The sequence below is a fragment of the Chrysochloris asiatica genome, unplaced genomic scaffold (assembly GCF_000296735.1).
Source record: "Chrysochloris asiatica unplaced genomic scaffold, ChrAsi1.0 scaffold00010, whole genome shotgun sequence".
In the NCBI taxonomy this organism is placed as follows: Eukaryota; Metazoa; Chordata; class Mammalia; order Afrosoricida; family Chrysochloridae; genus Chrysochloris; species Chrysochloris asiatica.
Window position 1 is genome coordinate 22,105,942 of NW_006408528.1, and position 25,020 is coordinate 22,130,961.

General features: G+C 39.7%; 1 protein-coding gene across 3 annotated transcripts in view; it reads right to left on the reverse strand.

Annotated features, from left to right (window-relative positions):
* Window positions 1–6,078: 6,078 nt before the first annotated feature.
* The window catches only part of GRM3 (glutamate receptor, metabotropic 3), a 336,991-nt gene continuing 318,049 nt past the window's right edge, over window positions 6,079–25,020 (reverse strand). For 2 of the 3 annotated variants that reach the window (XM_006834334.1, XM_006834335.1), the window contains 2 exons: window positions 16,949–17,123; window positions 6,079–6,432 (listed from right to left, as the gene is read on the reverse strand). In XM_006834334.1, coding sequence (XP_006834397.1) covers window positions 6,359–6,432; window positions 16,949–17,123 — 249 coding nt within the window. In that variant the 3' untranslated portion in view covers window positions 6,079–6,358. The remainder of the gene's footprint in view (window positions 6,433–16,948; window positions 17,124–25,020) is intronic. The other variant, XM_006834336.1, reaches the window with a different exon arrangement.

Consider the following 25,020-nt stretch of genomic DNA (forward strand, 5'->3'; position numbering starts at 1 on the left):
CATGTCCTCTTCTGAATCTGGCTGGAACCTCTGGAAGTTCCCTGTCAATGTATGGTTGCAGCCATTTCTGTATTATCTTTAGTAAAACTTTACTCACATGGGATATCAGAGAGATTGTCTGATGTTTTCTGCATTCCATTGAGTCACCTCTCTTTGGAATGATCACAAATGTGGATCTCTTCCAATCAGTTGGCCAGACAGTTGTCTTCCAAATTTCTTGGCATAAATGAGTGAGTTAGGGCATAGTGATTTAAATAATTAATGATGATAAATGCTGAAAGAAAAGACCAAAATGTTAGACCCATCCATCTACTGTGTTGAGTGAATTCAGACTCATAATGATCCTGTAGAACTTCTCTGTTGGGTTTTGAAGGCTCTAAACCTTTAAGGAAACAGAATGCCTCATCTTTCTCCCACAGAGCAACTACTGACCTTCTGATTAGCAGTTCAGTGCTTAACCCACTACACCCCAGAGTTTCTAAAATGTCAAGAAGAGACTCTGAATCTTGTTCTTGATAGTACTTGACTGAAAGGAAGAAGTGATCATGTAAAAGAGCTGCATAGGAGATTTCAAGGAGGAGCTCAATAAGACAAAATATTAGAATGAAATGTTCAAAGACATATCGACAAAAAACCAAAAGAAAAAAATATGCTCAGCATTTCTTAAGCTAAAGAAACTCAAGGAAAAATTCAGACCTTGTGTTGAAATATTGAAGGATTCTACTGGCAAAATATTGGGTGATGCAAGAAGCCTCAAAAGAATATGGAAGGAATGGCCTGAGTCACTTCCAAAAAGAAATGGGTGACACTCAACCATTTCACAAGGTAGCATATGGTCATGAAATGATGATATTAAGGATGAAGTCCAAGCCGCCCTGAGAGCATTGGCAAAACAACAAGGCTCCGGGGATTGACGGAATGCTAATTGAGATGTTTCATCAAATGGATGCAAAGCTGGAAGTGCTCACTCATTTATGCCAAAAAATTTGACAGACAGCTAAGTGACCACCTGCCTGGAGGAGACTCATATTTGTGCCCATTCCAAAGAAAGATCATTCAACAGAATATGGAAATTATCAAACAATATCATTAATATCACACACATGCAAATTTTGCTGAGTATAATTTTTTAAAAATCTGCACGAAATTGAAACTGGATTCAGAAGAGGATATGGGACAAAGAATATCATTGCTGATGTCAGATTGATCTTGTCTGAAAGCAGAAAATACCAGAAAGTTGCTTATCTGGGTTGTATTGACTATGCAAAGGCACTCAACTGTGTAGGTAATAAAAGATTATGGATAACATTGTGAAGAATGGGAATTCCAGAGCACTTAATTGTGCTCATGTGGAACCTGTATACAATCCAACATGCAGTCCTTGGAACAGAACAAAGGGATACTACATGATTTAAAATCAGGAAAAGTGTGCATCAGTGTTGTATCCTTTCACCATCCTCATTCAGTTTGTATGTTGAGTAAATGATAAAAAAACAAAAACAAAACCTGGACTATATGAAGAAGAGCACAAAATCAGGATTGGAGGAAGACTCATTAACAGCCTGCAATATGCAGATGATATGACATTGCTTGCTAAAAGAGAAGAGAAGTTGAAACACTTACTGATCATCAAAAACTATAGACTTCAGTATAGATCACACCAACACATAAACAAAACTCCTCACAAATTGATTAATAAGCAACAGCATCATGATAGGCAGAGAAAAGATGGAAGTTGCCAAGGGTTTAATTTTATTTGGCTCCGCAATCAGCCTCCACAGAAGCAGCAATGAGGAAATCAAAGGATGGATTGCACTAGGCAAATCTGCTGCAAAAGACGTCATTGAGGTGTTAAAAAGTAAAGATATCACTTTCAATACTAAGATACAGCTGACCCAAACAATGGTTTTTCAAGTCACATCATCTGCATGTGAAAGCTGGACACTGAATAAAGAAAACTGAAGAAGTACAGCTAGAATGGTCCTTGGAAATGAGAATGGTGAGGCTTTGTCTCATGGACTTTTAACATGTCATCAGGAAGGACCAATCCCTGAAGGACATCGTGCTTGATGAACTTGTTGTTGTTGTTATGTGCCATGGAGTCAGTTCCAACTCATAGTGACCCTGTGCAGGGTTTCTGAGGCTGTAAATCTTTACGGGAGCAGAAAGCCTCAACTTTCTCCCGCGGAACAGCTGGTAGTTTCGAACTGCTGACCGTGAGAATAGCAGCCCGATTTGTAACCACTACGCTAGGTTGGAAAAATGGGGAAGGCTCTCAAAGACGTGGATTGACTGAGTGACCATAACAATGGGCCCAAACATAGCCAAGCATTTGAAGAGGACAGGACCAGGCAGCATTTCAGTCTGTTGTCTAAATGGTCACTATGGGTTGGAACGGAGTTCTGGTGTGGCGCTGTGGGATAAAGAACTAGACTGCAGAGTTGCTTTGAACCACAAGGTCAGTGGTTCAAATTTACCAGCCACTCCTTGGAAACCCTATAAAGGCTTGCTGTGAGTCTGAACTGACTCAATGACACTGAACAACAACAACATGGATTGGGACAGATTTGATGACAGCTAACAATGTCACAGAATAGGAGTGATAATTGCTTTATTCATTGGCTTGAGCCCTAGTCATCGAGCAGTGGAGCTTACAGTCTATATTTCTATCTTCGTTACTTCTCTTGGTTTGCCCATACTGACAACATTTTACTGAAGAACTCTGGGGCCCAGAGTTGGTGAGTAAGGCAAAGAGAAAGCATGAAGTTGAAGACTACCAGTACACTGACTGAAATGCTTCCTTTTTCTAGCTTCCACATGGTCTGCTAGCCCATTTGCCACATAGCTTGAAAATGAGGACCATTTTATTTTACCAGGATAAACCTGAGTTGGGCAAGAAAGTCTATTAATATTTAAACTGGAGAAGACTCAGAGCACTTCAGATGTTAACATCCAGGACACCAATGATAGTCAAGCATACTGTTCAGCTATGAAATAGAGTTTTTATATGTTATTCTGGTTAGATTCCTTAGATTCTGGAGGATTTTTTACAAAGATGGTTATATTCTGGAAGGATGAAATATTACCCCAGTAAAAACAAATAAACCAAAACCTATCTAGTTGAAATGGCTTATGTAAAAAAGATTTTACAGTTGTTATTTTCCATACATAGTCTGCGTGGTTTTTTAAAAAAATCTCTAGGGATCCTATCTTAGATGATGCACTTTCAAACTGGCAATAATGCACATGGCAAGGAAGGAGAAAATGATGAGAGCTGCCAGATACGGCATTTTCAGAGTGCCAGCAGGGCACGGAAAACCATGGCCGCAGGTCAAAATACAGCTCTTAAAAGTACAATTTTCTTAAGATTCAAACACAAGCTTAATTGTCTTGTTTTAGAAGATCTATGATGAACTTGATTGTTAGAGGCATCAGCTCTGTCTCTGAAGCACCCATCTGATATTGCCTGCCTCAGACTGTCACATTCCATCAGTGGGTTGAGTTTATTTTCTCTTCTATCAGCCTTGCCTCAGCCTTTATTCTCAGCAGATGCTCATTCTGAGCATACTTAGCTAGCACTCCTGCCAGTTTTCGTCACAGCAGAATTAATTTTTGTCATCTAGTGCTGTTGAATTTATTATCCAATCTACCCCACCCACTCCTGAAATTCTAGGTTCTTATTTGAATATGAGAATTCAAGGACTGGTGAGCATCATTTTCTGAGCATCTGGTAGGTTTTGGAGTGATTGATTAGGTTGCTGATTCAAACGTATGGGGAAAGAAGAAAAGAATTTCTAATACCTGACTCTTCACTTTATTTCCTTCAAGGCCAATCCTGTGTGCTTTTGTGCATGTGTTCACTATTTTGGGATTTTTAAAAATAGTTTCAGTATGTTTTAATTATCTAGATCCTGGTAATTTACTCTGTGGGTTCCCTCATAACCTTGATTCTCTTCTTAAAGCAAACATGTATTCCTCTTTCTCTTGGGAGTAGACTGAATAGTAGTACCCCAAAAGATAGGTCCAACCCTAATTCCTGGAATCTCTGAAAGTTACCTTATTTGAAAGAAGGATTTTGCAGATGTAATTATGAGATCATCCTGGATTATCTGGTGGTTCCTAAATTCAATAACAAGTGTATAGAAGTCCTGGTGTGGTGCTGTAGGATAAGCACTGGACTGCTGACCACAAGGTTGACGGTTCAACCCAACCAGCCACTCTTTGGAAATCCGATTATTGTTGTTAAGTGCCATGGAGTCAGTTTTGATTCATAGTGATTCTGTTTAGGTTTTGCAAGGAGTGGCTGATGGGTTTGAACCACTGACCTTTCAGTTAGTAGTCCAGTGCTTATCCTACAGTACCACACCATGAATCTTGGAAACCCTGCACAGGGTTGCTATGAGTCAGAGCTAACTCAACAGCACTTATCAACGAAACTTGTATAGGTGTTCTGGTGTGACACTATAGGATAAGCATTGAACTGCTAACCACGAGGGCAGCAGTTCAAACCCATCAGCTGATCCTTGGAAATCTTTTACAGGTTTGCTATGAGTTGGGACCGACTCAACAGCAGTTAACAAAAGCAACAAATACCTGTGTAAGAGACACACATAGGAGAAAACAGACCTAGGGAAGATGGGGATGTGAAGATAGAGGCAGAGATTGGAGTGATGTAGTCCAAGACAAGGAAGCTGGCATCTAGCAGAAATTCAAAGAGACATGGAATAGATTCTCCCCTAAAGCTTTTGTAGGGGATGCAGCCCTGCTGACATCTTCATTTTAGACTTTCTATCTCCAGAGAGAATAAATTCAAGTCACCCAGAAATTTTTTACGGCAGCCACAGGAAATGAATACACTCTATCCACGGTTCCTGGCCTAGGACCTGGCAGGTTATTTGGTTCTCAGAAAATTTTCATAATAAATGATTTTTGACTAAAGGGCTTTCAGGGAGAAATAGACTGCATTGGTAAGAATAACCCTTTACAGTTTTAGCATAGCCCCTATTTACTTCTTTGTTGTTAAGTGCCATTGAACAGGTTCTGACTCATAGTGATCCTATACAGGGCTTCCAAGGAGCAGCTATTGAGCTTGAAGTGTTGGCCTTGTGGTTCAAACTGACCTTTCGGTCCAGTGCTTATCCTACAGTGTCACACCAGGACTTCTTTATTTAGGTGAGTATAATATTTAAGCTGAATGACAAGCCCATGTGCCTGAGCATTTCTCCTGGGACTTAGAAAGCCTGTCAGAATACAAATCCCGTGAGTTTCTTGCCTCATTTAGCTGTGAATTGTTGTTGTTAAGTGCTGTCAAGTCGACTCCGACCCTGACTAGGGCCTCAGAAGAGCAGCAGATGAGTTTGAATTGCTGCCTTGTACTTTGTAGTACAGGTCTGATCCTACCGCATGCATCAGGAGTCTCAGCTATGAATAGTGAGAGTGATTTTTCAATGGAATGACAAGACACATTCTCAGTGTTCTTGATGGTCATGGAGATTCTTTTTGGAAATGAGAGCTATCAGACTCTCCTTGGCAGGATCATTCAAGATGTAGGAGCCTCGTCTCCTTGCCTTTGAGCTCACTACAAGCAAATTCTGGGCTGCTGTACCAATGTTCTGAGAACCAGTATTTGTATTGTCACCTGGCCATTGAGATAGTCTTATATTTATGGTGTTGCCAGTCAATGTCTAAGCATTATAGTCTTGAAGAAAGTGTAGCTCTATTCACAACAGGGGAGCATAACAACTCATGCTCAATACATGAATGCAAAAGGAAGCACAGTTAGACTATTTCTTTCAACATTAAAAGTAGAAATAATTTGAGGTCAGCATATCCAGATTACCTTAACTGATTCAAAAAGAGCAAACCATTATCCACCATGCTGGAAAACCTTGAAGGTTTTATTGTCATTTATATTAATACAGATGCTTTTTATTTTGTGCTGAGAAAAACAATCTGTTACACATAAAGTAACTTTAATATACAATATAGAAACTCATCCTAAATTAGTTACAACAAGGACCTACAAAAAACTTCATAGGAAAAAAAATTACCTAATATTGCCATCATGGTTTTTGTGTGTTTTTAGAAGCCTGATCCTGTCAGACCCTGACACCATTGTTCAGCTCTGTAAACAATGGTTATTTCCATGTTCTGGGGGATTGTTAATAATAGGGGCACTAAAATCAGTCTAAAAAGTTTCTAGCATATCACTACTGTACAATCCTCAAAAATAATTTATTGTAATGTGTCTAAAAAAAGGTACTAGGGTTGTTCTTTTGCTCTGTTTCCATTTTCTGGAGCTGCACATGACACTTTGCCTAACTGTCTAAAAACACAAAAACTGAACTGCAATTCACAATCACAGGGATGAGGTGGTGGAGTCGAGGACTTCCCGCCCGTTGCACACCGTTGGGACATACGTGCTTGCAGAGGCTGGAATACACAAGAAGGACAGAAAACACAGTTAGTTGAGTGGCCACATGAACAATGGCATTGATAATCTTAGAAATAAGTTAAAATTAATTTTTGAAATCATTTTAAGTTGGCTTTAGAAAATGATTAGTGATTTAATAATGTAGTAGACAAACGTTCAAAATATGTTCTACTTGAAATTAGTTTGCAACCTGCAGCATACCTCAACTAAGAGTGCTGTAAGTATAGTCATCGTTGAGAAAATTCATCAACATGAAATTTGATCTTCTATAAACGGGTTAAAATACAATGTGTAAAACTGAAAGCTCACTGTCATTTTTTACAGGTTGTTAAAACATTAATCACTATTTTCAATACATTAATGAATATTATGGTCAGAATTGGCTTTTATATAACCTTATGAATTGTCTGTGAATTCCACTTAAAAAAATGTTTGAAGTATTTCAGCGTTTAAGTGGATAACCTCAGTGAAACCTTATGGAAGGCTGGGAGTTCTTAATGACGATAGTGATGATAGCATCATGGTGTGGATATGTATTTATGGGCAGGGGTAGTCATTCTCTTTTCTGACATTTAGTTTTCCCAGATACAGTTCTTAGCTGTTAACTTTCTAAGGTTTTGTGTGTGTGTATATATATATATATATATATATAAATGATTGCATTTCAATGAAAGTGGAAGTTTCAAGAGGGAAACAATTTTTTAACCTGAAAAAATATTAGCATATGTGAGGCTTGTGGTCAGCTTTGTTTGGGGGCACATTGTGGCAATGACCATCACTCCCCTGCAGAGAGAACTGACTTAGGTTGTGACTCTTCCCCATGGCAAGCATGCTGCCTTTGACATTTCAACTAATCTCTTTATCTTCTCCAGGATCAAGTTTTATTATTTCTGTGCAGTTTTCTCATTGTCAGAGATTGAAGAAGAATGATGTGTCAAGGGGATAAGACTGGGAGAAGTGGCTGCGAAGATCTTTATCTACCTTGGACTAGTCTAACACGGTCTCTATCTGCATTCCTTAAAATTGTATCCAAACCTACCCTACCCTGATGGTCTCCAGATGTCCAAGTATGCTCTTACAGTAGGCTTGCTCGTTACATTCTAATGTCTTGAAGACTGGGTGTATTTTGAGTAGGTGGCTAAGAGATGTAGGAGCTGTGTGAGAAATCTTCAAGTTCTATTTAGAGTAGTCTTTTATTTGTACACCTCATGGTCATCACTAATGAAGTATACAGAATAACTGAGCCATCTACCTGCTTCAGAGGGGCATTGAAGGAAATATCTTACTTCAGAATATCTAAACTCTTTAGGAGGGAAAGAATACAAATGTAAGGTTTTCTTATAAGGAATAATAACACCAATCACGTATGACTGTGCAGTTAATTTTCCTCTAAGCTCTTTTCAATATGTTGGAAGGAATGTACCTTATATTTTTATTCTTGTCTTTACTATTGCTTCTGTAGGGTTTGACAATACATTTTATTTTATTATGTAAAAAAGTCTCATTTTTCCACATAGAATAGAGGAAATTATTGTTTTATGAGCTACTATCTCAATTGCTTTCCTTTCATAAATATTTTACATATGCCTCCCGTATTAGTCCATCTGTTATTCCTCAGGGTAGTAAAATATCTGGAAGAGGAAAGTACTATCATTTGTGTGTGCCTGTGATGAGCTTTTGCTATTATTCTGATAAAATTTTCACGAGAATTTTAATGGTGTTAGTTTAGCCCATTTTCTTAAGTATGATTAAGCAGATTTCTATAACCATCCTGTCTGCCAGAAATAAAAGGCATGCAGGTTTATTTTTGGCTTTCCTGGGACTTTGGGTGAGCAGCTTTCTCTAGGCTATGTTGGTGTTTTTTTCTATTCAAAGGGAAAACTTGAAGCTAGTTACAAAAAATTAATCTTTCCACCACTGATCATAAAAGGGCAATTCACACTCATCAAAAGGCATATTTTGTTTCACAACCTTGGCGAAGCATTGGAGATCAATGCAGTCAAGTGGTAGCTTTGTCTTGTTCTGTGAAATCCACTTTTCCTCTACCAGTAATGCATAGGCTGGTCAGACTTTGGAGAAAATGACTATTTTTTTTTAGGTAACTGGGGCTCTCAATCAATGCTAAGCATATTCATTTAACAGATTCTTATAGATGCCAAATCTGTTAGCCAATTTAGTGGCTGAGATGTTGTTCCTGAGAATCAGTGTGTGTTGCTATATCTGTGCAATACATCTGCCTCAGGGGAAAAAAAATAAACAGTTAAACAGAATAGACATTCCACTTTGCCCCCATCTGTTACATTTCCGCTCTGGTGACCCCAAATAATTTTCCCAGGATATCTGCTTGTATAATGTTTTAATGTCTGGAATCCAGTTTCTACTAGTTGTTTGTTGCCTTGTCTTCCTGGACCCACTTTATTACTCTTTACCTTATTTTACTTATGCCAGCACCCCTTGCTCCTATTCTGGGAGTTCATCTAGTGATTCTTACATGTCATCTGGGCCGACGACAACTGTACTAGCCCCTGGGTTGATATCTTGCATATGTCAGAGATTATCTATGGAAGACAGAGAATCTAGTGTTGAGAAATATGGATGGACTAGTTTTGCAGGGGGTGTTTCCTTTTTCTGACCCAGTAATGGTCTCAAAATGTTAATAGCAGATTTAACATAAAGTGATATTCATCATTATAATGTGGGGTAAAATCTATAAGTTCAGGATTTTGTTCCCAAATGTGGAGTTGTTATTGTGAAGTGCCACTGAGTTGGTTCCGACTATAGCAACCTTGTCTAGGATTTCTGAAGAGCAGCTGGTGGGTTTGAACTGATTTTGCAGTCTAGTGCATTATCCTGAAGTGCCACACACACACACACACACACAAACTCCTCTTCATTCATTGATTCATTGTTAGATAAGGGTCATGGAAATAGATGAGAAGTCATGTGCCTTTAAAAAATAAAAGCCCATTTGTTGTTGTTGTTGTTGTTGTTAAATGCTGTTAAATTGGTTCTGACTCACAGCGATCCTGTATAGTGCTTCCAAGGAGTGGCTGGTGAATTTGAACCACTGACCTTGTGGTTCAAACTGACCTAGCAGTTGAGTGCACACCCTACAGTGCTACACCAGGACTCCCATGGTACAACTAAATATCCTAGTAGAAATTTCATTATGCCTTGCACTACATTTAACTAGGGGTCCAAGTATGGCATTGTAGGATAAGCACTGGACTGCCAATTGCAGGGTTGGCAGCTCAAACCCACCAGTGATTCCTTGGAAACTTCACATAGGATTGTTATGTGTTGGAACTGACTCGAAGACACTTCACAGTAACATTCTAAGATTTAACCATATACGTACTACATTTTTACCAGTTCACACTGTCTTTCTAATGTTGTTTCTCTCTCTCCTCCCTCTTTTTGGAAGTACAAAAGGAGATGTCTAATGGATAATTATGAATAAAAGGACTCAGTAATTTTGTGTAGTATCCCATACATTCTGTATTTTTCTCTCTTCCTCTTAGCTGCTAGACATCTCTAATTTCTCTTCACTTCTATGAAATGGTTTTTCAGACATGGACTAGAAACTCATTTACCCTGAAGGTCAAGCAACTAATATTAAATACCTAGAGATCAAAGTCTAAAATCAAAATGTTAAACTCAAATAAAATATTGGCAGCCATTGATCTTACTCTCTAGCTGATCTAATCCTAATTCCTTCACCTTCAAATTATATACCTCATCTGAACATTTTTATTAGCTTCCTCTGCACAACCCAGGTCTAAACCACCACCATTTATGAGGGTGAGTCAAAAATTTATATTAAAACACCCATCCACATCCACAGCTGATGACAACATTGAGCATGTATCTGAAATGATTCTGTCATATAGACGAGAGACAGTGGATTATGTAACAAATCATTGGCAAATAAACCATGACTCTGTCTCTGAAATAATCCATGATAGACTTGGGTTTTGAAAAGTTTGCGTGAGGTAGATACCAAAACAACTCACTGAAGAGCATAAACAGAAGCTTTTGGACCTCAGAAGAAACAAAATTTGTATTGATGCTTGAAGGTAAAAGTTTCTTTAAAAAAAATGTTACTGGTGATGAGACATGAATTCATCACTATGAGCCTGAGAGTAAATGGCAGAGTATGAAATGAAAACATCCTCAACCACTGACCAAGAAACAAATTCAAAAGTCAATCATCAGCTGGAAAATTGAGGCTTACCATTTTCTAGGATTCTCAAGGGCCAGTATTGGAACACTATCAGGAAAAACGTTCAACAATCAATAGTGTTCATAACAGTGAGATGCTCACTGAAGAGCTGAAGTCTAAATATTGGATTAAATGCAGAGGACTGCTATTCAAGGCATGGTAATCCTGCATGACAATGCACATCTGCACACCTCTGCCCACACTACTGAACTCTGCAAAATCTTCGTTTTGAGGTATTAAAGCATCTTCCCTCTAGTCTGCTCCATTGTACTTCCATCTGTTTGGTCCCCTGAAAGCAGCGCTTCAAGGACAAAGATGAAGTGAAGACAGTGGTACATTTGTCACTCTCAGCTCAACCTAAAACATATTTTAATATGTGGATTTGAAAGCTTGTTGACAGATGGACAAAGTGCATTGAAAAGCAAGGAGACTGTATCCTGAAATGATGTATTTATCTTTTCTAACAGTTGATTAAAATAAATTCTATAGCCAGAATGTGGATAGTTTTGGACTCACCTTCGTAGACTATGCAAAGGCCTCCAAAGTGAGCTCTCTGCCTGTTCCCTACATTGTTTCCTGCCTATGGAGCCAAAATGAGGCTTTCAAAATCAGATCATACCACCACACCTCTGTGAAACCCTTCTGGCAATTTCCATTTTTCTCAGTAGGAAAACAAAAGTTTTTATTTTACCATGACTTCTAAAACCCTTCATGGTCCTCCATTCCCTCTGTCTTCATCTCCTCCTGTGTATGTCCTTGCTCATTTCCATTCTAGCCACATTGACTTCTTTGCTGTTCTCCCAGTTTGGGTTTTTGCCTTTGTGGTTCTTCTGTCTGAAGTCTTTTCCTGGAGATATTGGCATGGTTTGCTCCCTTCATTTCTGTCAGGTATCTGCTCAAATGTCACCTTCTTGAGGAGGTCTTCCTGAACACATTATAGAAAAGAACTCTCCTTCCCAGAATGTCTTATTTACCTGTGTTGTATGTAAATGTATTTTTTCCATATCACTTTTCACCATTTTATATTGTATGTCACTGGTTTATCTATTTGTGCCCTCCTCCCCCATTAGGATACAAACATTATGAAAGCAGAGTTTGTGTGCCTTGTTCATTATCACTTCCTCAGTGCCTATAGCTGAATCTGAGTTTAAGTTATTCTTGAATGAATGAAAGATTATCTATCAAATTGGTCCTATATACTTGGCAAGGTGCCTTCTGAAATTATACCAGGTGAGGCAGGCAGCTTCATAGTTTTGCACATTGAATATATAGCTTTCCACTGCTATGTATGGATGCCCTGCAGATAATTTCATTTAAACAAATGAAAAGTAGAAGAAAAAGAATATAATACATTGACTTTAGATCTGATGCTAGCTTTGTTTTAAATAACTGGCATTTAAAATCAGTATATGGGCAGTATTTGATTACATATACCTTTCTCTTAAAATATATATTTTATATTCCCCAAAACAGTTAATAAATGGAAATGGGTATAACTGTAGTATCTTGTATAGAGTAGTGAGCTCTCTGGTTTAGGAACACTTTCTGGGCGATTGAGTTTGCATTATATTCAAGTTTTGGGAGAGTAGCTATACGATGCAATATAATTCAAGAAAATGATAGTTGTTTTTGAAGCACCATTTAAAAGAACAGCACAGTTAGCAAGCTACCATTCACAATGTTTATTTCCATCAAGTAAAATTTCTGAGAGTCCTTATGGGTAGCCTGTCTGGAAGATCACACCTTTACCATGTACAATTTGGTTGTGTGGACCACTGAGGACTCACATGAACATGGTTATATTTTGAACTCCCAGGAATGAGCCTTTTAAGAGGAATAAACATCTGCATTTATGCTGAAAGAACAAGATATTATTGGGTCTGGGGTTGAAATGAAAGCATTTAACTTTTTCAGAAAGGCATTGAATTTGTAGATGCTAAAGCTCTCGTGTTGGACTCCTGGTGTGGTGCTGTAGGATCAGCACTGGGCTACAAGCCACAAGGTTAGTAGTTCAAATCCACCAGCTGCTCCTCGGAAACTGTATGTGGATTGTTATGAATTGGAACTGACTCAAAGGTACTTAACAACAACAACAAGGCTCTCATGTTAAGCATTGGATTGCTAACTACGAGGTCTGTATTTCAAACCTTCCAGCTGCTCTGTGTGAGAAAGATGAGGCTGTTTGCTCTCGTGAAGACTTACAGTCTCGGAAACTCTAAGGAACAGTTCTACTGTATCCCACAGGAATCAAGTCAATAGTAATGGGTAAGGGTCTCATTGTCAGAATAGTCTCTGAGATGATTCTTTTAACTGAGCAGAGGAAGAATTCAGAAAGACCAGAGAAACGGTATTGCAGGTTTGGGGAGTTTATGGTGCCCATTTCCAAGGTCCTAGTTTATTCACCTAAATATGAAGCTATTAGAATAAATGATACTTAGGGTCCCTTCCCAGGGAGCTCTGGTAGCATAGTGGTTACAAATCGGGTTGCGAACCTTAAGGTCAGAGGTTCGAAACTACCAGCCGCTCTGCAGGAGAAAGATGAGGCTTTCTACTTCCGTAAAGATTTACAGCCTCGGAAACCCTGTACAGGGTCGTTATGGGTCGGAGCCGACTCAACGGCACTTAACAACAACAAGGGTCCCTTCCTGGGCTCCTGGTGTAGTGCTGTAGGATCAGCACTGGATTGCAAACCACACGGTTGGCAGTTCAATCCCACCAGCTGCTCCTCGGAAACCCTATATAGGTTTGCTATGAGTTGGAACTGACACAATGGCACTTAACAACAACAGTAGGGTCCCTTCCAGCTTCGTAGCCATTGCTCTTGAAGGCAGGCTATATTTGGTTGGGGGAAAACCTAAGGTAACATTAGAGGCAAAGGGAAAAAATAATTCAAGGATTGGAAAAGAGCAATTATGAGATACATACAATGGGAATAAACATTAGTTCTCTAATATATGTTGTAGTTGTTAAGAACCATCGAGTAGGTTCTAACGCATAGGGACTTTGTATAGGGTTTCTAAGGAGGAGCTAGTGAGCTTGAACCACTGACCTTGCGGTTCAAACTAACTTTGCAGTCCAGCACATTAACCCATAGTGCCACACCAGGACCCAATATGTGTTGGGTTCCCTATAACATCTGGAGACTTGCTATTCTCCTATCCTCAATGAGAAAGGGAATAAAATAGAATGGGATGAGGTTCTTGATTTTGTTGTAGACTTTTCTTTCCAAAGGGAAAATAGGTTGTCATCTATCTAAGTTGGATGCATTGGGTACATTCTGTCTGGAACAGAGGCCTAACTTACTGAATACTCTAGGCTGCTCCTACATTGTCCAGTGAGTATTTATGTTGATAATATACTTATGCCTAAGGAGCTCTAGTAGCATAGTGGTTACGAATCGGGCTGCTAACCTAAGGATCAGCAGTTTGAAACTACCAGCTGTTCCATGGGAGGAAGAGGAGGCTTTCTGCTCCCGTAAAGATTTACAGCCTCGGAAACCCTGTACAGGGTTGCTATGAGTCGGAACCGACTCCATGGCACATAACAGCAACAACAGTGGAGTAGAAGACCATCAGTTCAGTCTGTGTTTCCAAATAAGTTGCTAATTTTCCTGGCTAGACTAGTATACTGTGTCATTGCGGGATTCCTTATACTTAGAGTGTTTTCATATTATGTTGCTTTTCTGGATTTGCAGTGTAGAGAAGAAACTTAGGCATTATGCTTCCTTTAAAAAAAATTTTAAGTCATGTTCAGACCTTAATAAGGGGTTTGCCCCTGTTTCCTGGGTATCATGAAAGACTCAGTCACTGATAGGGGCAGATTCTGGTTGTTATGTATTTGCTTTCTGTTGCTCTGGCTTCATGAAAAAATTATACTTTCTAAGGCTCTGGAAGACTATTCCTGTGATCAATATTTTTATACTACAACTCCCTTTTTATAAAGTGAAAATATTTTGTAATAAAGAATGATTCTATTAACTGAACAGTTCATATATTGCCAAGAATAATTCTATTAATTGAACATTTTGTACATTACCACCTGGAAAAGTGACTTTCTGAATACAGTTTTGGCACAAGCAATCAATTTCCATGTGACTGTAGTTCCTCAGGGACCCAAACTCTCGCATCATTAGCCAGCAGAAGCCTCTTGGCTAATCTTAATGATAATGTTATACACATATCTGAATGATCACCGTGAGCAAGAGAAACACACATTTCATAAGGACCCAGTATCTCTGGATACCTTTGAGTACTCTCCATTTCTTACCTCTCTCCCTATGTTGATACAAAACCATCTTAGCACCAACAACATTCTGACCTTGCATGGATCCTTTAGAGTTTTATGGTGAATAACCTCATGTATACATCCAGCTGTTTTTTTTTTCAAAATGATACAGTTTCACTTACATTCCCAGCATACATTCTTGATTGCCTGGACTTGGGCAGCAGCTCTGGGAAGCCCCTTTGTTTCTAAAGCTGAACAAAAGAGAGAAATGACCTCTTTCTTTCTCATCCAAATGCAAAGGATGTTTGCTTACGTGTGGGGGTGTGGAAGCAACATTACAATGTGACTTTAGGATTTCAGGGTTTCTGAATTTACTCAGGGAAGAAACATTTGTACTTTCAGTAACTGTTTCCTAGTGGCCAGGTTCTTCTGTGTCTGTATAGTGCATGATTGAGCAAGCACTCTTAGCCTGTCAGTCTTTCCTCTCTACGCTGGGGGAAGGACTGTCCAGTTACATTTTGTACATTGTTGGAGAAATTGGAGCACTAATATGATTGCTCACCCGGTGATGCTGAGCTATTTGGAAGAATCCTTTGTAGTTTACTCCAGGCAAAATTGTGAAATCGTCATTTGTCTCTATCATTTCCAGGCTCCCATTCCCCTCTTGTGATTCCACTCCCCTTCCCCTTGATCCTTCTGGCCATTAATTTCTCATGCTAAAGATGATTTGAAAATGGCTTAAAATGTGGTCCCCTCCAGGTACATTTGTGCTTTAGAGGACTTTAAAAATTAAATCAGTGATTCTCTAAGGATAGTGTTTCCAACAGTTGCAGGCTGGCAGGAAAGAGCATTTTGGAGTGGGCCATTACATTACCCTGGAATTGTTAAATTCACACTGCCTTTCAGTTGATTCTCAGCTGAGAACAACATTGTGCCACTGACAGAAGAGCTCTTCCAACATTTTCTGAAGTGTGTTCCATGGGATGTTGCCTGGTTATACCGGGGTCAAATATTTTTAAGAAATGCTTTAAATAGCAAAGTTTAGCATTTTTATGTTTTGTTTTTACTACAGCGGTTCTCAGAAGCTTTAACGTGCTGTTGGCATTACAGATTTCCAAGGGGTATGGAATCAACAACAACAATGGAGTCCTGGAGTGGCACTTAGCATAAAGCACTGGGTCCCAAGGTCAGTTTGAACTGTAAGGTCAGCAGTTCAAACTCACTAGCTGCTCCTCAGAAATCCTATACAAGGTGGCTAGGAGTCGGAAGCACCGACTTGATGGCACTTAACAACACCACCACTTAGGATATAACATTTTCCATCTCATTCCATGTTTCTCTTTTTAAATTTTGAGACATTTTCAGCACCTGTGTGACAGAAAACATACAGTACAGAACAATCTAGTCAAACCCTGTAGTCTAATGAGTAAACTGAGACAGGGAGCAATAAATTGAGCAACGCTTTGCTCAAGGTGATCTGTTGAACTGATGAATCCAGATTGTTGTTGTCATTGCTGTTATGTGTCGCAGAGTCAGTTACCACTCATAGGGAGCCTGTTTACTTTCTAAGGAGTGGCAGCTGGGTTTGAACTGCTGACCCATTAAGTTATCATTTCAATGTTTAGCCTACATTGACACACCAGGACTCCTAGTCAAGATTGTTGTTGTTAAGTGTTGTTGAGTCAGTTCCAACTCATACAACACTGTATAGGGTTTCCAAGGAGTGGCTGGTGGGTTTGAACTGACCTTATGGTTAGCAGTCCGGTGCTTATCCTACAGTGTCACACTGGGACCCTTGTACAGATGAGGTTTTCTGACTTTACAACATGATCAGAAATCATAATTTCAGCTAGGTATTTAATGTCTTTCTTCCCTATGTGAACCACCAAACAGAAATGGACTTTTCTGGTCACTGTTGTATCCCCAGTATCTAGCACAGTACCTAGAATCAAGATTTTTCATGGTGACAGGTGTTGCCTATTCTTGTCTGTGTCCATTGTTTCCCTGTCCCACCTGGTCCTTATTACAGTGTTATTTATGAAGGAATGAGTGATGAGTTTTATACTTACACTGAGAATACGTGGTCCCAGTTCCACTGACACTGAATCTGTTGAGGTGTAGTCTATGTGTGACCACGTTCTTCTGGGGTTGGAACAGGATGATATGCACCTTGGGTGCAAACAAACAGCCCAGAACCACGAAGCCACTCAGACTGACGGAGATACACATGGTGGTTGTCTGCACCTACAAGAAAAGATCACCTAATAAGTGCCTTCTTGTAAATTCAAGACAGTGTCTAACTGAAGAGGCATCGAAATAAGACCAAACCTGGACAAACAGCATCATCCACAGCTCGGTTCCTAGTACAGTCAAGCTGATGTAGCAATTATGTCGGGTTGTCTGAGTTTGGGTGTTCATGGAAACATTACTTAGGATTTGTAAGCAAACATTATTTGTGTGGAGCATTCTTGAGTGCCTGCCAAGACTTCACATGGCTTTTCTTGTTTTATTTTTTTCTTTATTTTTGTATAGAGAAATTTCTGCAGAACCACTGATGACAGAATCCTAAATAGTAAGACCTAAATGTTCAGTGATGAAGTGGAGAGACTGCTAGCGTTTTCAGACAGTGAACTCGGCCTTTTCCATTTTCCATCCTTCTTTCTTTCTAGGAGCTCTATCAGATACTCGTTTACCTCCTTACATTTGGGGACACTACCCACTTTCTTTTGGGACACCTTCTCTTTTCATTATTTCATTGGCCACTCTCAGGAAGTCTGACTCATCTGATACTGATTGTTCAATCTTTTTGTTCTCTAAATATCTACAGACCCATCCCTGGCAGGGTGTTTTCCTTTTCTCCCTCTTTACTATTCCTAAGACAATACTTTGGAACTATAAACTTCTAAGCCTATTGCTCTCATTCTCCATCTTCTCTGATCTCATCATTTGTCCTGGCTTCAGTACCCATAGATTTCCTGGAATATCCTACATTGCTGTTGTTGTTAAGTGTCTTCGAGTCAGTTCCGACATAGAGCAACCATGTATAGAATTTTCGAGGAACAGCTGGTGGGTTTGAACCGCTGATCTTGAGGGTCAGTGCTTGTACTACAGTCCCACACCAGGACTCCATAGACTTGCTGAAATATTCCAGATTAGATGTTATATCTTTTGTCAGTTTTGATACTTAAAAATAAAAATTACATCTATCAGTTTTGTGAAAATTTGTCATAGTTTTACTTACAAACACTTTGGAATCAAAAGCAATTTTAGATTTCTTTTCCAATTTCCCCCAGACAATGCTATTATCCAATGTTGTTGTTGTTGTTGTTGTTGTTAAATGCTGTTGAGTCGGTTCCGACCCATTGTAATCCTGTATAGGGCTTCCAAGGAGCAAACATTTGGAGTCCTGGTGTGGCACTGTGGGTTAATGCGCCAGACTGCAAAGCCGTTTGAACTGTAAGGTAGCCGGTTCAAGCTCACCAGCTGCTCCTCAGAAACCCTATACAGGGTCGCTATGGGTTGGAATCGACTCGACGGCACTTAACAATAACAACAATTGGTTAATAGGAGTCCTGGTATGTCGCTATGGGTTAATGCACCAGATGCAAAGCCTTTTAAACTGCAAGGTCCGCGGTTCAAGTTCACCAGCTGCTCCTCGGAAACCCTATATAGGGTAGCTGTGAATTGGAACCAACTAGACTACAATAATGATTATAAATTTAGGAGCCTTGATGTGGCAATGTAGGATAAGTGCCGGATTGTTAACTTCAAGGTTGGCAGTTCAAACCTACCACCACTCCTAAGGAGAAAGATGAGGCTTTTGGCACCCATAAAGATTTAGAGCCTTGGAAACCCTACAGAGGGTTGCTATGAGTTGGAATGAATTCAATGAATGAGTGGTTATAATTTTGGAAGGAGCCCTAGTGGCTCTTTAGAGTAAGCACTGATGGCTAACTGCAAGGTTGACAGTTCAAACCTACCAGCTGCTCCATGGGCGAAAGACAAGGATTTCTACTCTCATGATGATTTACAGCCATAGAAATCCTATACAGGGTCTTTATGAGTCAGAATCGAGTCCACAGCACATAACCACCACCGGTGTAGCCTTGGAGTCCTGGTATGGCTCTGTGAGTTAATGTGCTGGATTGCAAAGTTGGTTTGAACAGCAAGGTCAGTGGTTCAAGCTCACCAGCTGCTCCTCAGAAACCCTATACCGGATGTTGTGTCGGAACTGACTTGACAGCACTTAACAACAACAATAACAACAAGTATAGCACTGTAGGATAAGGACTAACCAAAAAGCTGGCAGTTCAAACCCACCAACCACTCCTCAAAAGCCCATAGGGTCAGTATAAGTCATACCTGATTTGATGTCATTTAACAAAAATAATGTTGCTAATGTCCAGATATTTATTATTCTGAATTATCCTCCAGACTTCCAGACTTATGTATTCAACCATCACCATGACATATTCTTCTGAATTCATGATAGGTATTTCGGATTTAATATGTAAGAAAACTTGATCCTTTACCCCAAGTGTTCCCATTTGAGTAAATATACAAACTGCCACTCCATTGTGTAAGCCAAAAGCCTGAGAGTCATCCCTGATTTTGCCCTTTCCTTTATACCCACACATCTAATCCAAGAGTAAACGTTGTGTTCTTACACTTTCTTCTCGTTTTCTCTGGGCTTCTCATAGTCGTACATCTCTCACAAGCAGCTCTGACTGACTTTATTCTGGTGTTTTCTTTCATGAATGTTTGTATAGCAAAGGGCCTTAAAAGACCTAGTGTATGTACCCCTCTGGAACAAAGCACTGTTTATTTACAGTTTTGGAAGTTAATTTGTCCATCTTGTGCAAAGGGTTTAAAAGTATAAAAGACTCAGGTTATGCAGCCCTACTGTGTGCAGGGGTCAGACCCACCTTGCACAACCCCATAGACAGAAGTTCAGGGGACCACTGAAAAGTCTGACACTCTGGCTACTACTATTGCTGTGAATCTGAAAGTCCTGTGTTGTTAGCATCAGTAAAATGATGGCAAATTAGTTGGTTAGCTTGCAAATAAAGTGAAATCTCAAACTCTACAGCTCTTGACAGTTCGGGTAGTGAGGATGAGGTGCTGACAAATACAGGATTTTCTCAAAGAGAAGTATGAGGCTTCACAGGGTGATTAGGAGTTGAGGGAAGTCCAGAGCAAGCAGTGGAAACATGTTAGTGAAATTGTATGGTCAACCAGGAAGTGCTCTACTTTATTGTTTACTGTTGTTGTTGTTGTGAAATGCCATCGAGTTGGTTCTCACCCATAGCTACCCTGTATAGGGTTTCTGAGGAGTGGCTGGTGAACCTGAATCCCTGACCTTGCAGTTCAAACCGACTTTACAGTCCAGCGCAGTAACCCACAGCACCCACCAGGATTTCTTATTGTTTACGATTGAAGTGGAATTGGGGAGGTAGTTTCAGGCTGAGTAACAGGAAGTGGATTCAAATAGAGTGTTAGAATGGCACACTGATTGTTGCTAATGGTCTTTCCTTTGAGGGGTTGGTGTGAGGTATCCTATCGGTGGAGTGAAATTGTTCTTCAACCGATTCAGGTTCATTTGCACAACAGTTAGAGATTTGTACCTACAATGAGCATGGAATCAGAAACAGAGCATAAAACTAAGTCAGAAACCAGGAGAATAACTTGAGATTTGGCTACTTCCTTTGAGAACTGAGGGGTAGGGTGCATAATGCTCATTTAAGAAAGAAAGACAACAATTGGGCCTTCATGCTTTTTGTAGGTGCCTGAAATAGCTTCAATTGTTCTAGGCTCTTCTTCAAATCCATCAGATCAAGGATAGATACGTTTGTGGTATACTAGGAAGGGTATAGATTTGGATCAAAAAAACTTGTCCTGTTATTTATTTACCGTGCCACCAGGGAAGTTAATTATCCTCTGAGTTTGTTTACTCTTCTCTCCTATCCTATTTTCTGCTGTTAATGAGGATAACTGAGATCAGGTATTCAAAGTTTCTAACAGAATAAGGTCTCAAAAATATTGATCAAGAAAGGTTATTTCTCTTTTTTTTCCCCTCTTATCTTTCGTCATGTCAGTTTTTGCCTAAGCAAAAGAAAACTAACAAAAATTTCCAAGATCTAGAAGCTCTTAAACATTATCTGGATGTATTCACTCTGCCTGGTTACAAGAGTATAATCATCTGGCCTACTTTCTAATGCTCATTTCAAACTGGACCCTCACCACTCTCAAATCATCTACCACAGAGAAAGACCCATCACTGTCTTCTGATTGCTTCAATCCTATTTTGAGTCAGGAATGTTTTCTATTGCCTCAGACGCCTTTCTCTTTGTTCCCTGTTGTTGCTGTTATTAGGTAGTGTTGAGTTGGTTGACTTGTAGCGATCCTATGTATAATACTGGAAAATAATGCCCGTCCTGTGTCATCCTCACAATCATACTTATGCCTGAGCCCACTGTTGTAGCCACTGTGTCCATCTATCTCACTAAGGGTCTTTTTTGTTGATGACCTTCTACTTTACCAAGCATGGTGTCCTTCTCCAGGGACTTAATCCTCTTGACAACATGTCCACAGTATGTGAGATGAAATGTCTCCATCCATGCCTCCAAACTGCATTTTGACTGTTGTCTTCTAAGACAAATTTGTTCATTTTCCTGACAGTCCATGGCATATTCATGAATGTCGTAATTCAAATGCATCATTTATTCTTTTCCTTAGTCATTGTCCTTTAATCTCTAATTACCATAATTGTACCTGCCCATAGTCAAGGTAAAAGTGCCACATTTTAAGGAAACATTCCTAAAAAGAGCAAGCTTTTACCAATTTAACTTTTCTTTGTAACTTAGGCATTTAAAGTCTGTATCACCAATTTAATTATAAACAATCCTGTGTTAATCTTGAATTCTTTCATGCTTGAATTTTTTCCTCCTGCTGAGATATAAGCTTCTTGAAGACTGGAATAGTGCCTTATATTTATTTATAACTCACAATGGGTGGCAAAGTACTGAACCATAAACCTTCTTGACTGTTTGATGCCTAAATTCCTTCCAGCAGCTCTTGAATTATGGGGTACTTTTCTAGTGCTGTTGATTCTGTTTGCACTACCTGGTTTCCCTCTGGGAAATTTCAAATCCCAGACTTGTTCTGGATATACATAAGTCTTTCAGAACAAGGGCCCTAAGTTCAAATGCCTATAGAAACCACACAGGTTCATAAGCTAAAGGAGTGAGGTATAAGAATTCAGAGAGTTGGGGGCCACAAGGAACAAGAGCAGGATTGCCCTGTGTAGGGGAACAGGCACTAATAGGATCCAGTTAACTGTGGTAGGTAGGACATTGAGTCCATATCTTTTACTTTTCTAAGAGAAGACAAGGGTTTGGATATCTATGAGCAGTTTCTCATTTTTCTAACTGACAGGTTTCAACAGTGCAGACCGGACTGTGAGACACACATATCTGTGAAACAAAAAGAGCACATAACCCATCTGTTGTTGTTAATGTGCTGTTGAGTCCGTTCCAACTCATAGAGACCCTGTATGGAGTTTCTGAGGAGCGTCTGGTGTGTTAGAACTGCTAATCCTGCAGTTCAAACCAACCTTGCAGTCCAATGTTTATCCTACAGAGCCACACCAGTTCTCCATGTAACCCATTAGAACAGTGATTTTGGAACACAGCTGCAAGTTAGAGGCACCCAGGGAGCTTTGAAAACTCCTGAAGCCCAGGTCACAGCCCAGGCCAATGAAATCAGAATCTGTAGCGGGGAGACCCAGGCATTAATGAAATTCATAAAGCTCCCCACTTGATTCCTAGAGGAACCAAATCTGAAAGCCATTGTGTTGGGGGCTGCTGTTACCTTTGAAATTTTTCATTTCTTGTATGAATTTGGAACTAGCATTATTACCAAAGCAAACTCACTGCCATCAAGTTGATTCTGACTCATAATTACCCTATAAGACAGAATAGAATGCTCCCGAGGGCTTCCAAGACTCTAAATTTATACAGACACACACAGCCTCATGTTTCTCCCACATTATTGTTGTTGTTGTTGTTGTTATGTGCCGTGGAGTCGGTTCTGACTCATAGTGACCCTGCACAGGGTTTCCAAGGCTGCAAATCTTTACAGAGCGCCTCATCTTTCTCCCACGGAACCGCTGGTAGTTTCGAACTGCCGATCTTGAGGTTAGCAGCCTGATTCGTAACCACTACGCTACCAGAGCTCCTTCCCGCATTATTAGTAGGGAGTAAATGAGGCCTCAGACAATCTTAGTGTGATTTAACACTAGTAAGGAGCTCTGGTAGCGTAGTGGTTACGAATCGGGCTGCGAACCTTAAGGTCAGCGGTTCGAAACTACCAGCTGCTCTGCGGGAGAAAGATGAGGCTTTCTACTCCCGTAAAGATTTACAGCCTCGGAAACCCTGTACAGGGTCGCTATGGGTCGGAACCAACTCGAAGGCACTTAACAACAACAACATGGAGTCCTTACTAAATCAACTCTGCCTCACAGATTACACCATGTGCTGAAATCTCTGATCGCTTCAGATAATGGCATCCAATCAGTTGCTCATCCAATCAATCATGTTAAAAGTCTTTTTTTTTGTTTTAGAAGTAAATGCTAATTCATTCAATGAAATTGAATTAATTTAATTTTTACAACTTATGCTTATTCTCAGCAGTATTCTCTGCTTTTTTTTTTTTTCCTTTGTCAGTTCTTTTGAGCTTAAATAATTTCAAATCATTGGTCTAAAACCCCCCAAAATGAACCCATTGCCATTGAGTTAATTCCGACTCATAGCAAGTAGAAATTTATTGAAGGAAACTATCACGTCTTTCTCCCATCAAATAACTTCTGTGTTTCAACTGCTGGCTTTTTGGTTAGCTGCTGAGAGCTTAACCATGGAACCACCAGGACTCCTGAATCATAGGCTGCTGGTGGTGGTTGTGTGCCATGGAGTTGGTTCTGACTTATAGTGATCCTGTATAAGGTTTCTGAAACTGTAACTGTTTATAAGAACAGAAAGCCTCATCTTTCTCCTGCAGAGCAACTGGTAGATTCGAACTGCTGAACTTGCAGCTAACAACCCAACTCATAACCCACAGTACTATCAGGCTCCTTAATCATAGGACTAGGGAAAAATACCACAACTCATCTGTCAGTTTGTAGTACTGTAGTGACTTGTGAGTTGCTGTGATTCTGAAAGCTATGCCACCGGTATTTTAAACACCAGCAGGATCAACTGTGGTGGACAGGTTTCAGATGCGCTTCCAGACGAACACAGACTAAGAAGAAAGAGTGATGAACTACTTCCAAATATTTAGTCACTGAAAACCTTATGAATAGCAGAGAAACACTGTCAGATATAGTGCCGGAAAATGAACCTCTCAGGATGGAAGACACTCAAAATGTGACTGGGGAAGAGCTGCCTCCTCAAAGTTGACTATGAAGACATGAATGGAGTAAAGCCCGTGGAGAGAAATGCCCATGGGACCTTCATTTGCTGATGGGGCACAACTCAAAATGAAGAGAAACAGCTGTAAACATCCATTGAAAATCAGAACATGGAATGTATGAAGTGTGACTCTAGGAAAATTGGAAGTTGTCAAATATAAAACATAACACATAAACATCGATATCTTAGGCATTAGTGAGCTGAAATGGACTGGTATTGGCCATTTTGAATCTGATGACCACATGGTTTACTATGCCGGAAATGACAAATTGAAGAGTAATGGTATTGCATTCATTGTCAAAAAGAACATATCCAGATAAGTTATGAGGTACAACGCTGACTGATAGGATAAATCCATGCGCCTACAGGGAAGCCCAGTTAATACCACTATTAATCAAATTTATGCACCAACCACTAAAGCCAGTGAGGATGAAATAGAAGAATTCTACCAACTTCTTCAATCTGAAATTGATTAAACATGCAATCAAGATGTATTGATCATTACTGGTGATTTGAATGCAAAGGTTAGGAGCAAAGAGAAAGCATCAGCAGTTGGAAAACATGACCATGGTGATAGAAATGATGCTGGAGAATGCATGACAGAATTCTGCAAAACCAATAACTTGTTCATTTCAAATATCTTCTTTAGATAGCATAAGAGACGACTATACACATGG